This window comes from Populus alba, chromosome 18 (genome assembly GCF_005239225.2).
Source record: "Populus alba chromosome 18, ASM523922v2, whole genome shotgun sequence".
NCBI lineage: Eukaryota > Viridiplantae > Streptophyta > Magnoliopsida > Malpighiales > Salicaceae > Populus > Populus alba.
In genome coordinates, this window is record NC_133301.1 from 13,121,005 (window position 1) to 13,138,120 (window position 17,116).

Consider the following 17,116-nt stretch of genomic DNA (forward strand, 5'->3'; position numbering starts at 1 on the left):
TGGTTTTTTTTTTAATTCAATTCAATTTATTCTCCATAGTTTAGGGGTGATATTGAGATTCCTTATAAATTTCATCGATAAAATTGAGATTTACAACATATTTTCAGTTTCAATGATCGACATAAATTGATAGGAGGAAACTAAAATGAAGTTGTGGAGGCTGATTTGAGAACCCTGTGAACCTTAGGGGCCAAATTAAATTTTACCCTTGGTTTGATGGAGTCATGGTGCCACGGTATTGGTGCTATGAAGCTTCCTACCTACTTCCTCATCGTCTTTCTTTATTCTGTCCATATCTTTTGCTCTTTGATTTTTCAAACCATAATTTCTAGGAAGGTGACTAGCAATGATGGGGGGGAAAAATCTGAATTAATATTTTTATATACTAATATTAAAAATAAAATAAAAAATATTATTTTAATATATTTTCAAATATAAAAACAGTTGCATTTATTTATTAATAGATACCGATTCAGGTTTTCTATTTTTCCCATTTCTTTACTATAGAATACCAATCTCTATGCTTGCTTCCTTCTCCCTTCTTTAGGCCGCTCGAAGGACCAGGCATAGAAATAATTTTGTTTCTTGGGGTGGTTTAGCAATGGCTGGTATGTTGCCTGGTGTTGAATGTGCTCGAAGGAGGAGGTTCCATCAAAGCGGAGATTCACTTGGTGCCCCAGCACACGGCTGGTCTAGAAAGCCATCTTTTTGTTTGTACACAAGCAGCCATGAAAGTCATCATGGTTTAGTCTCTTCTCTGGTATCTCTCTCTATCTAAAGATTCTCTTTTCATTTCTTCTGTTTTTTTTTGGGAGTTGTTGCTGAGATCTTCTTTTTCTCTTTTGATCTGGATGATTGAGAAGCAAAAGCAAAGGATCGTATCGAGCCAGGCATATGAGGATGAGAAGCTGGGAGGAGTGGCAAGGGAAGCCAAGGAAAGATTAGATGAGAGGCTAAGATTGCAAAAGAAGAAGAAAGCAGAAACCACAAGGTAAATAATTAATGGCTTCCCTATTTCTACCAGGCGGCGCGTGTTTGTACAATCCAGATATTGGTCCTTGCTAATATGCAACATGCCTGGCATCTAAAACACGTCATCAAATCTCGTACTCAAATCAGTTCCCATGCTTATGTTCTAGATTGATTTTTGTCCATTTTAGGCACAAAAGCACAGGAAACCTGAGAGATGTCGATGGCAGATCAATGGTACTAGGGGAGTTACAGATGGAGGTGTATGGTGCAAAGAGGAGTGGGTCTAGGAGGTTCAATTGGGCCAAACTGAGCTGGAAAGCTGCTGACCAAGACGAGTGCACCATCTGCCTCGATCGGTTCAAGTCTGGTGAGACCCTGGTACACCTTCCCTGTGCACACAGGTACCACCCCAGGTGTTTGGTGCCATGGCTAGAAAACAATGGCCATTGTCCTTGTTGCAGGATGGAAATACGTGTTGATCTCTCCTAGGCGATCTCTTCTTTCGTTCTTTTTGTATATACCATTTGGGATTTCGGGAGCAACCTTGTCTTCTGTGAGAGTAATTTGGTGTACCAAGACAAGTTATGCTTTTATCTTCTCCGTGTGTTTGCATTTTACTCATCTCTAATTTTCCATATCAGCAATGGAGATTCTTCAGAAGTCTTTAGAAAATACTAGATTCTATAATAATTTTATTATTTTAAGAAAAGAATTATCTTCCATTTCATCCCTAAACACTGAAAACAATTTCCATGTAAAATTCCAATAGTACAGGTCGAATATTAAAAGGACAGCCTGGCTGCTCATATTCCCTGATGATGGGTGTTCGTCTTCTTTTATCAATGATTGCTATGTAAAACAAAACATGGTGAAAGGTTGAGGGAGAAGAGCTGTGATCTCTAGCAGCAAGTGATTCTCATTGCTCTTACTATCACTATCTGTCCATCCATTCTTTAGTCCCACTCCTCATTCAGTTTCAAATAATGCACCTCTGCTGTCTATAAAGTGGGCCATTAATTGTTGAATCTAATTAACGGTGTTTGTAATAATAATAACGATTATTTTTTTAAAATATATATAAAAATATTTTTTTTATTTTTAACGCCAACATATTAAAATAATTCAAAAACATTAAAAAATTAATTCAAAATAATAAAAAAAATATTTACAAACTCTTGTTCAAATGCCTCTTAGATTAATAGGTTGTGATACACTGTGGTATAATTTTTTTATTTTAATATAAAACAGATGCTAAAGCTATCTAAAAATTAAGAGGGTTATTGACTTTATTGAATTTAATAAACTTGACTAATTAAATAATCCAAATAAATAAAAAACAATGATAATAAATAGACTTCAAAAAAATATTGACAAGAAAAAAAAGTTCAAAAAACCCGACCTGAACCAATCCAGGTAAGCATGCTAAATATGCAACCTACTCATGATACCGAGGTAACCTCATTGAAATCAAACTAAATAAAACATAAATCTCAATTACCGAACATCTCAATGTTAAATGGCGAAACTAGAAAAAAAATTAAAAAGCAATGAAAAACAATTATTCGAGTTAATCCGGGTTAATTTGTTAACCTTGTGATCATAGGCATAGGATTGTGATAATCTTATAGAAAGGAAAGTGAAAAAAAAAAAAAAGCAAGAAGATTAAATCCAGATAAATCAAATGTTGAATGGTAAAATTGAAAAAAAAATAAAAAGGATCTGAAAAAGACCGAAGTCAACCATGTTAACCTTGAAAACTTGTGATCTTAGTCATGAGCCCGGAATTAACCCCAGAAAAGGCAAACCATAAAAAATAATAAAGCAAAATCCTCAATCAATAAAATATTGAATAATGAAATTCAAAAATAAATTAAATTAAAAAAGGATAGAAAGGAAAGAAAATAACAATAAAAAAAATAATGACTAAATTTGACATAAAAATAAAAGAAAATCAAATATTGAAGAATGAAATTGAAAATAAAACTCAATTAGAAAAATGCTAAAAAGCAATCAAAAGCACAAGAACCTAATTTAATTTAGAAACTAGGTAAAATCAATTGATGAGGGGTGAAATTGAAGAAAAAATTATATATAAAAAAAAACAGAACAAATAATAATTAAGAAAATGATAACCAAATTGGATAAAAAGTAAAATTATCAGACAACTTTATGTTTTGGTAAGGAGTAAAGAGAGAAAAGAAAGAGAATAAAGAAAAAGTACATTAGAATTCAGTCGTTGCATGGTTGCATACACGCACATGACCATCATAAAGACTATGTCAGGACACTTACAATGTTGCTGCGGAAGGCAATGTTAACAACTAAACAACATTGCATGCGTCATCCAAAAATAATGGGCACTATCGATGCGCGGATGCTTGCAAAACACGTGTCATTCAAATTTTTTATTAATATTTATTTTAATTACATTACCAAGTCGCCAAAAGTGAATCTCATTATAACAAAACAAAAAAATAAAAAATAAAAACCTGAAAAGACAAAAACACCTTAAGAGCTAGCTTTGTATTTTTCTGATTTTAAAGTAATTAAATCATTTAATTATGTTACAAAGGAGGACAAGATTAAAAAGCCCATGAAAATAGTTATATTATTTTTTAAAAAATAATTTTTAGGAAATAATAAATTTTCATATGGACTTTTATTTTGATCAAATTACTAGAATGATGCGAGAAAGATAAGCCACATGTGGGACCCGAAGATTATCAACGGAAAATGCGAGTCATATTCGGAAAACGACATCGTGTTACTCCACTAATTCTTGTCCGCTTCTACTCCACCTTGCTTTGCTTGCCTTCTCCTCCAACGGCTAGTTCCTAGTGACCGTTTCACAGCCCAAAAATTCAAACTTGAAGAACCCTAAATAAAGAAAACACCACACAGAAACAAAAAAGAATAAACTGAAACACTTGAAAAAATCATCATTCAAATCACAACAGCTCTAGCACCCCATAAAAATCATAATTCTTGGCTAGCTTTTATTCACTTGTTCAAATCCAGAAACAAAGAAAAGATCATCAAAAATGGTATACACATACACACCAGCATACTACTCTACTCTCCATGACTCAATTACCTCTATTTGCAAGACAATCTTGCCTTTTTCCTTCAAGAAAAAGAGGTTGACCTCGGCGGAGCACAGGCTCTCAAAGCTGCAGTCTGATAACTTGAAGTGGCAGCAAGACTCATTTCATCAAATATTGAATTTGATGGGGTTGCATAAAGAAGGTATTTTAGCTGAGAATGAGGTTTCTGCTTTCAAGACTCATTTGCTTGAAACCCTTATTGCTTCTCCACTTGAACATGAACAAGCAGTCATTTTAAAAGACAAATTGGTCTTCTTGCAGGTGAATTTCTAATTTTTAGAACCTGGGTTTGATTTATTTCAAAATTTTATCTTTGGACAATCAAATGAAACCAATTTTTTTTTAATTTTTTTTGTGGTTTGTTGTGGACATTTTGTAGGACTTGCTTTATGCAAAATGTATATCAGAAGACGAGTACCATTCATCAAAGAGACCTTTGTTACAGAGGCTAGCAGTACAAGGAGCAGAAATTGAGTCAAGAGATGTTATTGTTGCTGGTACAAAAGACACAAAAGAGAAGATAGAAGAGGAGTGGTCGGTTATTGATTTAAAAGATGAGAAAAGCTTGATTGGTAAAGAAACCTTACAGTCCATAAATAGATCAAAGCCTAACTCAGCGAAGAAGCAAATCAAAGGAGCAGCCTCGGTTTTTGGCTTTGGATCAGCTCACAAGCTGAGCAAACACAAAGAAGAAAAGAGTATTTTTGAAGTTGAAGCAAGATTGCCCTCCTCTGGCCATGTTAGTAACGAGAGAGAGAACCCCCTTTGGGATAGTCAATTGAAGGATAAGGAAAGTGAAACCAAATCAATTCTTATGCAAGCAAGCTTACCAAATGAATCTGTAAAAGAAAGTGCAAGCAATGATAAGCCCAAGAGGAAACCCTTCAAGACTTTGTTTCAACAGGAGCAAAGAGAGGGAGATGGTGGTGGTGGTGGTGGTGGTGGTGCTTATGGTTTTAATTGTGAGGAGAAAACCTCAAAATCAGCAAAAAAGCCTTGGGGTTTTGATGGTTTTAAGAAATGGAAGAAAAATGATTCAGATGGTGAGACTGCTCCTCTGCCTCTTAACAATGAAAGATCTGACAGTGAGGCTTATTCAGGATCTTGCAACCTTGTTAATAGTCCCGTTGGAGAGGGACCAGACACTAAGCAGATAAAGAAGAAACTGCATTCTAATGGTTCTTCTTCAGATTTTTTCATTGATAAGGTTCAGTCTAGACAATATATATAACTTTGCTTCTAAATCTTTATCCTTCAACCTTAACTTATGCCTTTGTCTATCTGTTGTTAATTATACAGGTTTTAGGGGACAAGATAAAGAAGGAGCTTTCAAAAATTCAAACAGAACTCTGCACAACAAACCCTAGTCTAAAATTTTCGTAAGGTTTTTTCTATTGATCAGATGATTTTGAAGTAGTTGTCTTTGTGTGTTTATAATCAATTAATCACTTCCTTTTGTATTGCATTGTGCTTGTTATTTGTGGTTCTATTAGTGATGATCAAATTGAAGCAATTTCCACCAAGCTTCCTGTTGACAAGGCTGACCTGAAAAAGTTCTTCCCCAAGTAAGAAAACAACCGCTTTCTTTCTTTTACCCATCTCAAATTAATGTTTCTTTCCTCGCAGCATATTTGATCTATTGATCTGCCAAAAACCGTAGCTATTGCAATTAATCATAGGCATTCTTGCATTCTTGCATTCTTGCTACAGCATATCAAACTTAATATTTGGATCCTCACATGAACTACAAATATGTTGTGTTCTTCTAAGGTCATGGTGCGATCGGTATGGTGATGTTGTACTGGATGTGGTGAAGAAAGAGTTCAAGGATCATGTTGGCGAGATGGAGAACATGAGAAATGCTGCGAGAGAGAAACATCACAACAATTCAATGCGATGGACAACATTTGAAGATGAAGACGAAAATTGTCACCCAAATCTTTTTTCTCAACAGGATCATTCATTTCCAAATAAGCAACAAAATTTCACTGCCAAGAATGATCAGAGCGCCTATACTAATCCCTTCTCCCATGACTACTCCGAAAGCAATGGGAATAAGCTTAGGACTGAATCATTCCAGAATCCCTTTTGGATCCCTAGGCAACAATATTAGTGATATGGGAGTTTCTATGCTTGATAAGCAAGCGGTATTCTTGTTTTTTGTTTGCTTGTATTCTATTGTAATTCTGGATATGAACTGACAGAAGAACAATGTTGTTCTTCTGGATTTTAAAAACCCCCTTTTGTTCTGCTGGGTTTCATCAAACCCATGCAAGAAGAATGTAAAAGTTCTCATCTTCCTAAGCAGCTATAAAAGTTTTTAATCCCCCCCAAGCATTACTGATGATAGATAGCCATTGAAGGTTTTTCGATGGGATCATGGGATTTCCCACTAATCTAAGACAACCTAGTTTTAGTTGCATCATGTTTGGGTTTCCAACTTCGGATTATTTATGATGTATTTGTTTTAACAAGGCAACAGAAACATTACATGGAGCTCAAGAATCCAATCTTATATACGGTATAGCTTTATGTAAGATCTATACTCAATAGAATCCAACTTCGGATTCTATATGATGTATTTGTTTTAACAAGGCAACAGAAACATAACATGGAGCTCAAGAATCCAATCTTATATACGGTATAGTTTTATGTAAGATCTATACTCTATAGAATCCAATCTTCAGGGAACCATACTACAAGAGATGGAATTTATATAACACTATATACAATTATATTTACAATGTAATCAAGTAGAAGTAATTTCTGGATTTGGTATTGAAGGCTCGCTGGCACCACCCTCGCGGACATCTCCTCGACAAAGTGGGCATACCCTGTAAAAATACCATCAGGGGAGAGGCGGGGGGAAGAAGGATGTGACAAAATTTCACACCAGAGAAGGAAAAAAAAATGATTATGAATACGGTTTAAGAAGAATGAAAACATAAGCAGCAAAAACGCAGGTGGGTGGCAATAGCAATACCCGTGTATTTCTTTGAGCCATTTATCCACACAAACCATATGATATTCGTGGCGGCAGGGAAGAACTCTTATTTTGTCACCTTCCTCGTACTCGGCCAGGCAAATGTAACACCTGTCAGTCAGAAAGTTATTATCAAACACGGTCCAAAAGACCACAAGTTTATATTAGTGCAATCCAAGTAATGAAACACCTTGAACTCCAAGTTCCCCGCCACTTTACACGCGATAACACTCATGTGCAAGTATAATACCTGGCTTATTCTAGAGTACATGCATGTTCACACCACAAAACTTAACTCAATGAGAAACTTACTGTTCATCCTCGTCATTGCCCTTGACTCTGTCCAACTTTTTGTGATTCTTAAGAGGGAAAGAGTCAACAACTGATTCAGGGGCAGGGAGCGACATCATGGATAGAGAAAGTGACACAGGCTGACGATGAATTTCATCCAAAACCTGCAGCTTAAACATGACACCAGAACTTAGTAGCAACATAATGCAGGCCAAGAAGTGCATAAATCATTGTGAAACTGCCTAGCACAGATTTCATGGTCAAAGCAACAACTCCCTTATCATGAATTTGATGGTGACTTCCACACCTCTGTAAGCAACTCTACATAGAAAGACAGCTGAGCAGTTTCAAAAAACCTACTGCTAGATCTTAGTCTTGTTAGCATTAAGACATAATCACAGCTAATATCTAAATGCACGCCACCCTAGTGTATATTTTTCCAGGCAAAGTAAAAAGGGTATTAAATTAGTCAGGATTCATCCTTGTCCTCAAAAGAATTGCAAAATCATGCACCTCCTTTTCTCATTGGATTCCTCGAATGAGGAATGGAGTGTCTCAATCATTGGGATTAGCACTAAAACTGCTACAGAAGGTTGAACATGGTTCAGCACAATCATAACCTTGGATTTGCAATTTATACAAAAGTCTCGAAAGAAGACAGATGTGTAAATAGAAACTCTAATTATCATTAGCACCAAGATAATGAATTCAAATCAGCAACTCTATCACATAGGTGCATTCTGCTTTTCAAACTATATCCATTTTTCATGAATGGGATTAGTGAAGCAAGGAGAAGCTATGTCAAAGGAGAACTACCTCAAATAGAGCTTCAGCAAGCATGACTATTCGTGATATACTTCCACGAGCACTCGACTCCTCAGCCATCAAGAATGATTCACACGAGCATGTACCGTCAGGGTGGAGTCCAGAAGGACAAGAGGTCGTTCGTCGACCATTCTCATCAAGGCCACCACGAAGTCTTTCCCAGATCTGTGAAGAGGAAGCAAGAGTAGTTCATAAGAATTACAAATGAAGGAAAGATTTTAACCTTATTTTTTAAGTTCTGCTAACCCAGCCCAAGTGACTACTGGATAGACAAAGAATGGAGTGGCATGCAATTATACCAAAGAAACTAACAGAACAATCGAATAGTGCAACAATAAAAGACCAGGGCTTGCAATTGTTTTTTTTTTTTCCAAAGATTCCTGCAAAGATATTGAATTACAGGGCCAGGATCCAAGACTTTGAAGCTTGAGAGGATGAGAACATAAAATTTCTATTTTGAAGTGGCGATTTCATTAGGAGTAATTTAAAATGTTTCCAAGAATAAGGGGGAATTAAAAAAAAAAATTGAATGCCCTGGCCCCTGTTAGGTTTTGTCCCTGTACAGGGTTGTCTTTCTAGGCTTCGTTCCCAAATCCAAACTTCAGTAGATTAATAGCTGTACAAGGGTCTTCTTGATGATTGTAAGAATTGATCAACACCAAAAATATACAGAACTATAATCCCCAACATGTATCACAAGTGTGTGTGCAAAAGTAAATGATAGTATAGCATTCTTTCCTCAAAAACTATTCAGAAATATCACCTCAGATCTTGAGTGTCGTCTTCGTTCATTCAATCTGTGAATTCTCCTGCTCATGTATCCAGAATCACTGCCTATCCCATCGTCAAAAAAATCACCACTGAAATCAAGGAGCCATCTGTCATGGGATTCAAGATCATCAGTATTATCTGTTGAGAAGACAATAGTAGGAGAATCAACATGCCTCCTAGAACTGCGCCTTGAAAATGCATCCCGAAACAATCTTCTGCTATTCCTTCTGGCCTCACGACTGCTTGTATCTGAATTGCTGCTTGAATAAATGCTGGAAGAGATGCTCACAACATCTACATGGAGTACACTTCCATCTGTCCTCCCTTGTTCCCTATTGGGAACAAGAAGTCCTAAATCTGACGGTACTGGATCTTGGATAGACTCATCTTGTGTTGAGCGAAAGGTTACTGGGACATTAGATCTATGATTTACTGAATCAGAATTAGAATTTGGCATGTCTGTTACTTCACCCGAATGATTGTCAAAAGGCAAACCATTAGAACATGAATCTCCATGCCCCAGAGAGTTTGAACTGCTTGTATGTATGATATCAGGATAGATCTGAGAAAAACCCTCGTTCTCTGAATTTTCAATGCCATTGACAGAATCCATGTTAGTTGAAGCATTCATTGGTACAGGATCTGATGACTGTCGTTCTTTAAATGAAGTGCTAGCTTCAGCAATACTTATATTTCTACCTGATTCATCATGACTACCACTTACCTGATCTGGGCCAACTAACTCCTTACTATCAGATAGGCATTTTCCTCGAGAGTTTGTGTCAAGATTTCTATAACCATATTTCACAGAAGTTCCCTCACTGGCTCTTATACTGTTTCCAGATGATCCTCCAGTTTCAGTAACTGAGCTTCTAGACCCTGTTACTGTATTGGAAACCACAGATGATTCCTCTGCAGAATTCTGTACCTCGATGACTGGACAACAATGTTCTGCAGAATTCATCAGAATCTTGTCTGGATAGTCTTCCATCTATTGGAAAAAGATCACACACATATCAGTCTCCTCTATAAAAGGCAGCCACAAACATTTGAATAATAGCATCCGTAAAAAGACTTCTCCAAACATTAAAAATAAATTTCACATTGATCAAGACTAGAAATGTCACAGGAAATGAATAGTGCCACCTCACCACATCTTGTTCTTGAATGATAGGAGAAGTGCAAATTGTCTAGATTTGTATAGACCCTATTTCAACACCATGGAATTGCTCCATATGGCAGAACCATGCTCTCACAAATCGCAATAGTCAGTTTCATTCATAATAAAAAAGATACAGGAGTTTCAATTACAAACTTACAGAAATAGTTTACAGCAAAACAAGCATTGATATTTTCTTTAAAAAACTTGCAAATCAATTGAGAGCATTGTGCAAAGCTGCCAAGTATAAATTGATCATTGATTATGGTGGGAAAGTGCTCATACTAAGAGAGTTGTGCTATTCTAATGTCAAATGTAACTAATTAGTAAAACATTCTGAAATACCAATTTCGAATACAGGGATACATTAAGGAAACCATTTGTTTGAAATTCGACTGAAATCTCTAAGAACCCCCAAGTAACTAAAAACTCAATGAGAACTCACATGGAAAACAAAAGCCTTAAAATTAAAACCATTTTCTATTCCAAGTAATGGTAACTGCACAAAACTTGAACTTTTAATCAAATAACCAAAGTGAACAAATATTCAGTTGACTGGAGGGCTAAACAAGTACCGATAAACAAATAATTCCAATCAAAATTTGTTGACAAACACTAAAGAAAAAATAAAAAATTGCTTCCACAGACAGTTAACAAACAACAGAAACAAAATTCCATAAAACCTAAACAAGATAAATTTTCCAACATCACATGATCAATCCCAGATCATCAAAAAGCACAAATATTTCCATGTAAAGATTCAAACTTCGATAAAAAAAAAAAAAAAAAAACATAACGGGCACTCATTATTTTCCCTAAAGTCAATTCCTTTTACACGATAACCACATAAACAATCCATTATCAACACTAATTGACCAACCCCAGATCATCAAAACCAATTAAAAAGAAACAGAAGTAATAAATCAATTTCAAGCCGAAAATCTTTAATCTCTCTTTTTTGGTACCTCGTGACGAGCTGTACGAGAAGAAGAGGAGCCACCACAGATGAGAGAAGAGAAGAACCTGGACGACCTGCTATTCGGTCGGGTCCGTGATGTGCGTGACCCCGGTCTACTACTATTCGAACCCATTTCTTTAGAGAAAGAGAGAGGCTGAGAAATTAAATGATGGTGGTGAATGATGATGGAACTGTATAGCTAATATGTAAATATATTTTTTATTTTATTATTTTGAAATTGAAATTTCTTGTTGCAATTATTAGAGGAGAGAGTTTTTGTTTTTGTTTTTGTTTTTGTTTTCGTTTTCGTATGGCAGAGGTGAAGTGTTTTTGAGTTTTGTGGTTTTCTTGCACAAAAGACCCGCATTCGGTGCCACGTTATAGGCTGTTGTTTCCTCTCGATAATGATATTATGATACAGACACCTCACTTTCAAAATCTTACGAGTTGATTTTAAACCGGCCAACTGATCTTTGATTTAAGCTAAGTTTTTTAAAAAAACAACTAAATATTAACTTGTAATCCAGTTGATTTTATTAAAACCTTTCTTGTTTTTTTTAATTAAATTAATATTATTTTATTTTAAAAAATAAAATGATATTGATTTATATCAATCAAGATTAAATTATATCAACTCATCTAATTTATAACCCAAATTTTTAGGCATGAGTTTATTAATTTTGATTTTTCTACTAAAAAAATACACCCCTCTTTTTGTAACTTTTATTTTTTTTCATGATTTTGTAAGGGGTAACTAGACATATTTAGAACAAGTTACATGAAAAAATAAAATGAAAAAGATGAAAAGTCTTCTTTTGAAGTTGTTTCGTGTGGTGGTAAAGTATACGAAGGAATCTATGAGCAAATTATATATTATTATTATTATTATTATTATTATTTAACAGGGGCTAATCGAGGAGGGGAAATCATTTTTCCCCTTCTCATATGTTATTTGTTGGGAAATAAATAAATAAATAATATATATATATATTATTTTTATTTTTGTATATTTTTTACTCTCATCTTTTAATATTAAATTTATTTAAAAATAAATTTTTTATTTATTTCAGTTTTTTTTATACAAAATTATCATTGTCTTAAAAAAATCATAATATTGGATTGATGCTCAATTCTATAATCATCTATTTTTTTCTATCATATTACAAAATAAAAAAAATGATCTATCATATTGCTCAAAAAAATTTATTATGAAAAAAATAAATTATTATTAATTGGAATTTTATAATTTATTTTAATACTGCAGCAATGAATAGTGAAATGTCAAGGTTTTTTTTTTTTCATTTTGGTTCTCAAAAAAATTGATAATTTTTTTATATATATCCTCTAGCATTGGGTTTATAGGCGTTGTACCTCATAATTTATCTTAATTTTTTTTTATGTAGTTATTCTAGCTACATGATCTTAGTTGTGAGTTAACTAAGTTGACTATAGTTTTTTAGTTCTTTTTTAATTGAATATTTTTTTTCAATTTTTTCTTCGACATTAAGTTGATTAAAAATCAGACTTTAATTTTTATTTTTTATTGAGTTATGCTAGTTTCCTGGTTCATGTTTGGTAAGTTAACCTGAGATAACTCATATTATTTTTTTATCTTTTTTTTATTTGATTTTTAAAAAATAATTAATCCTTTAACATTAAGTTGATTGATAATTAGATTTCATAATTTTTTTCTTATTTGTTTTATATGATGCTATCACGATCTTGTGACCTGGATTATAGGTTAGCTTGACTAATTTAGGTTTTTTTTTGTTTTTTTAGTTGATTTTTTTTTATTTCATCTTTTAATCCTTGATTGATTAAGAATTAAACTTCACATTTATTTCATTTGCGTTCTATAAGGTTATTTCGGTCTCATGACCTATCACTAATTTGCTTGGTTGCCTTGAATTAACTCAAGTGATTTTTTATATTCTTTTTTTTAGTTGTTTTTTTATTTTATTTTTCAACATTTAGTTGATTGAGAATTGAGTTTTATAATTTATTTTAATATTTTTTGTAGGGTTATTTTAGTTTGATGACCCAGGTTTACTCGATTTATTTTTTTAGTTGAATTTTATTTTCAATTCCTTCATTCAATATTGAGTTAATTGATAATTAAGTTTAATACATTTTTTATTTGTTTTTTATAGGGTTATTAAGGTATCATGACCCAGGTAGCATATTTGACAAGTAAATCCGAGTTGATTCTAATTAATATAATATGTTATTGTTTTAATATTAAAAAAAAATTTATGTTTTCTTGATTTTTTTAAGTTAAACTATATTTTTATATGTCGTTCGAGTTATTTTTGGATCTATCAAGTCAACTATATCACATCAAGTCAATTCATATATTTTTAAAAATGTCATGCTAAAAAACACTTTAACAACACTCAAATTTTTTTTACATCCAATAAAAATTTGATTCTACCCGCAAAATAACATATATAATCATCCAGTTTATATATGTTCTACAATAAAAAGTGTGCTCTCGCAAGTATGTGTGCTCACATCTATTTTTGAGAATTTTGATTGTAATGAGTACAGTTTAAGAAACAAGTATTAGTTGTTGATATATATATATACTGTATTATAAATATAACCAAAGTCCAATTTGATTGTAAATTATAGTGATTTATGGTTCATGGTGGTATTATAGTCAGTGATTACTAAGCTACATGGATTTAAAGAGGAAGTCTTCCAATAGCTGAACATGTCAATGTCAATGTCAATTGCTCTTTAATTTTGGTCGAAGATAAGAGAAATCTTGAGGGATTTTCAATAGAATTTGTGTGGTGTTTGTGCTTTCCTAAAACCTCAAGAGAATCTCTACAATAAATATGTGTAATTTACTAAGTTCTAATTTTCAGTATATTTTTAATTTTTTTTTTTTTTTTTTTTTTTTTTTGAGAATGGAGTTGTTTTTTCCTGTGTGTTTAGTATTACATTTTAAAAATATTTTAAAAAAAATTGAAATTGTTTATGTTTTTTTTTTAAAAAGTTATAATTAAATATTTTGATGTATTAATATAAAAAATAATATTTTAAAAAATAAAAAATATATTTTAATATATTTTAAAATAATAATCCTCTCGATCACACATTTCAATGTCAAGTGAAAAGCTAGTCATAATGGACTTCTCATCTCTCAACACTTGTTTTTTTATATACTATTTTTTTTTCCATTTTTTTCTTGGTGACAGAAGCTATAGTATACGTGTTGAATCAAGGTCTACAAATAAAATGATGAAGTTGAGGAGGCATCGGTGACCTTTGTTTTTTTTTGTGTTTATTAAGATTTTATTTTTCTATATTTTTATATTTTTTAATAATTTTTAATATTAAAAATAAAAAAATTATTTTAACATAAAAAATACTATGCACAATACAAATAAAATGATAAAGTTGAGGAGACATCGGTGACCTTTGTTTTTTGTGTTTTTTTAAGAGTTTATTTGTTTATAGTAAATTGATATTTTTTTGATAATTTTAATATATTAATATTAAAAATAAAAAAAATTTTAATATATTTTAAAATAAAAAACTATACTAAATATCTATTTTGCTCACGATGACAACTTGCAATGCTAGCTAGCAAACCATCATCCCTTGTTTCTTTTGTCTGTTGCATTTACTATATTTATATTTCTTTCTTTTCTTTTCTTTTCTGCCTCGCTTGAGTTTTTGTTAGTTGTCGGCAGTCGCACAATACAAACAAATACTGGATGTCGTCTGGGACGCGGCAAAAATTAACTAGTCAAATTGATTTTTTGATTATACAAATGTTTAATTAATTAGTGACAAATCTTACCATGTAAGAGTAGAATAATTAATTTTTTTTAATATGTTAGTGTTTAAAATTATAATAGTGATTGTTTTTTAAAATATTTTTATTTAAAAATAAATAATAATTATAAAATTATAAAAAAATAATTTAAAAAAAAAATCTCAAAAATATTTTCTTAACACCAAAACAAACTATACCAAAGTGAGTTATCATCGAATTATATCTACACCAATTACATTAGCATTTATTTCTCTTGAACATGTTTTAAATTCAACCGTCTGTATGATTTGTATAATTCTTTTTGATAGGATGTAACAACAAGAGCCGTTATCAAGGCATCCAATAAGTGATTTAATAGTAATAGCTTCGAATTAAGAAGTTTATTTATTTTGTGGTTTTAATTTGAGTTATATAATTACTAATATAATAATCATTAGAGATTTATATAGTTATTAATTTCAAGATTTATAAGATTAGTTGAGGTATATAAACTGATTCGAAAATTAATATTAATAATAATATATATATAAAAAAAAAAAAAAAACAAGAGCCACTATCAAAGTCTAGAGAAATCCATGAATTTCAGGTAGAAACCTACCAAAACAAGCACAAACGTGGGTTTGACTTGTAGTTTTGAAGAAAAGATACTGGACAAATTCATGAAACATTAAACTTAGCAACCCAACTAGCTTAGCCCTATCCATTCACATGTATAAATTCAGAGACTATCTCAATACATTTCTCCACATCCATTTCAAACAAAAACAAAGAGCTGTCGGAAGAAAGAAATTAGAAGATGCACAATCCCCCACCGCCAGAGCCCCGTCACCAGCCCGGCCACCCACCGCCAGAGCCCCACCCACCACCACCCGGGCCACCACAACGTGAACCTCCTCCCCCTCGTGGCCATTCTCCTCCTCCTCCAGGCCCGCATGCACCACCATCCGGTCCACCACACCGTGAACCTCCTCCTCCAGGCCCGCGTGCACCACCACCTGATCATCACCGTCCTTAGTCGATCATATATATGAAGAACTCGAAGCTAAGCCTAGCAATATATGAATAAGCATATCCATAGGGGATGATGATGATGTAACGGAAGGATGCTCTCTGTGTAGCTAGTTTTACATGTGGCTTAGCTGACCGGTAATTTTATTTTCACTTCCGGTGTGTGTACGTGTAACGTGCTTGCTGTTTCATTCTCGAAGAAACATGTATGGTGCTTGGATAATTAATTAATAATAAGAGCAGAGTACTGTTTATCTTCTAAGAATATGCCTTTCTTTCTTTCTAAGAACGCACGATAAATCCAAAAAAAAGAAGATTTACAAGGATGGATTTTGTTGAAGGTGCTACAAATTAAAACCCATCAAGAGTTTTTATATAAAACTTAACCTCTATACATTATACAGGATGAATTCACTCACATAATAAAAAGAGATATAATTACTTGTTCAAAATAAAACAGTGCATCTCTTGCGAATATCACATGATTTTTATTTTTTATTTTTTTGTATATTGAAGCTAATTATAGCTTCCATTGTTGAATTAACAATAACCATCATTTTAAAATGAATATATAATTAACTAGTAGTGGAGATTGAGAGTTTATAGAAATGTCAATTGAAAACAAAGTGTTTCTAGATCGGCAAGATTCAAGAGTCCTCGGGATACTTTTTTACACAGCAAGTGATCATTCCTAGTACCATGTAAATGTTTCATCATTATCTCAATGTCTTGCCAATACTTCTTCTTCTTCTTTTTTTTTTTTCTTTATTTTTTTTTTAGTGTATTAGTAATTTTTTAAAAAATATTTTTTTTACTTGAAAATATATTAAAATAATATTTTTTATATTTTTTAAATTTATTTTTAATATTAACATATAAATACAATTTAAAAATACAAAAAAATTAATTTAAAATAATAAAAAATCTTTATTTTTTTTTTAAATATTTTAAAATTACAAAAATAAACATCATCAATACCGAGGACATAATAAATGCACGGCCATTTGTTTTTTAACACGTACATAAATTTGAGTTAAAAAACTAATAAATCATCAACATGTGTATTCTTCATAGTCTTATAATAATTGCACGGACATTTGATTTTTAGCCATAATTTTAAAAACCAGCCTGGTATATAGGTCAACCAGAATTAAAATCAAAACAAACTAAATTTTTTTTTTTAAAAAAATACTTAATGACATGGCTAACTTGGATGGGTGACTCGGGAACTCAGCAAAAACTAGTTAAAAATTCAATT

The 17,116-nt window shown here is 32.4% G+C and overlaps 3 protein-coding genes across 5 annotated transcripts; 2 read left to right on the forward strand and 1 right to left on the reverse strand.

The window, feature by feature from the left end:
* Nucleotides 1-452: 452 nt before the first annotated feature.
* On the forward strand, nt 453-1,694 carry LOC118034305 (uncharacterized). 2 transcript variants are annotated; one of them, XM_035039550.2, is made up of 3 exons: nt 453-760; nt 861-991; nt 1,161-1,694. In XM_035039550.2, exons 1-3 carry the CDS (start codon nt 602-604, stop codon nt 1,459-1,461), a joined length of 591 nt encoding a protein of 196 aa, XP_034895441.1. In that variant the 5' UTR covers nt 453-601; the 3' UTR covers nt 1,462-1,694. The 2 variants fall into 2 exon arrangements, with proteins under 2 accessions (XP_034895441.1, XP_034895442.1); XM_035039551.2 differs by having other exon boundaries at nt 458-760; nt 864-991; nt 1,161-1,644.
* Nucleotides 1,695-3,834: 2,140 nt separating this feature from the next.
* LOC118034303 (uncharacterized) lies at nt 3,835-6,406 on the forward strand. The gene is made up of 5 exons (XM_035039547.2): nt 3,835-4,337; nt 4,456-5,283; nt 5,376-5,455; nt 5,570-5,641; nt 5,847-6,406. The coding sequence occupies exons 1-5, from the start codon at nt 4,014-4,016 to the stop codon at nt 6,187-6,189; spliced, it is 1,647 nt and encodes a 548-aa protein (XP_034895438.1). The 5' UTR covers nt 3,835-4,013; the 3' UTR covers nt 6,190-6,406.
* A 271-nt stretch (nt 6,407-6,677) lies between these two features.
* LOC118034304 (uncharacterized) lies at nt 6,678-11,408 on the reverse strand. 2 transcript variants are annotated; one of them, XM_035039548.2, is made up of 6 exons: nt 11,071-11,408; nt 8,939-9,937; nt 8,167-8,340; nt 7,372-7,520; nt 7,060-7,170; nt 6,678-6,910 (listed from the first exon to the last, which is right to left on the reverse strand). In XM_035039548.2, exons 1-6 carry the CDS (start codon nt 11,194-11,196, stop codon nt 6,826-6,828), a joined length of 1,644 nt encoding a protein of 547 aa, XP_034895439.1. In that variant the 5' UTR covers nt 11,197-11,408; the 3' UTR covers nt 6,678-6,825. The 2 variants fall into 2 exon arrangements, with proteins under 2 accessions (XP_034895439.1, XP_034895440.1); XM_035039549.2 differs by having other exon boundaries at nt 7,372-7,514; nt 11,071-11,407.
* Between the last annotated feature and the right edge of the window lie 5,708 nt (nt 11,409-17,116).

What these genes read in the sequence shown, in the direction of transcription:
- LOC118034305 (XM_035039550.2), top strand. Translation starts at nt 602, where the DNA reads ATGGCTGGTATGTTGCCTGGTGTTGAATGTGCTCGAAGGAGGAGGTTC. An exon ending in ATGGTTTAGTCTCTTCTCTG is followed by an intron (nt 761 to 860) that starts GTATCTCTCTCT and finishes TGGATGATTGAG; the next exon opens with AAGCAAAAGCAAAGGATCGT. An exon ending in AAGAAAGCAGAAACCACAAG is followed by an intron (nt 992 to 1,160) that starts GTAAATAATTAA and finishes TGTCCATTTTAG; the next exon opens with GCACAAAAGCACAGGAAACC.
- LOC118034303 (XM_035039547.2), top strand. Translation starts at nt 4,014, where the DNA reads ATGGTATACACATACACACCAGCATACTACTCTACTCTCCATGACTCA. An exon ending in CAGATTTTTTCATTGATAAG is followed by an intron (nt 5,284 to 5,375) that starts GTTCAGTCTAGA and finishes TTAATTATACAG; the next exon opens with GTTTTAGGGGACAAGATAAA. An exon ending in CTGAAAAAGTTCTTCCCCAA is followed by an intron (nt 5,642 to 5,846) that starts GTAAGAAAACAA and finishes TGTTCTTCTAAG; the next exon opens with GTCATGGTGCGATCGGTATG.
- LOC118034304 (XM_035039548.2), bottom strand. Translation starts at nt 11,196, where the DNA reads ATGGGTTCGAATAGTAGTAGACCGGGGTCACGCACATCACGGACCCGA. An exon ending in GGCAATGACGAGGATGAACA is followed by an intron (nt 7,171 to 7,371) that starts GTAAGTTTCTCA and finishes TCTGACTGACAG; the next exon opens with GTGTTACATTTGCCTGGCCG. An exon ending in TGGCTCAAAGAAATACACGG is followed by an intron (nt 6,911 to 7,059) that starts GTATTGCTATTG and finishes GTATTTTTACAG; the next exon opens with GGTATGCCCACTTTGTCGAG.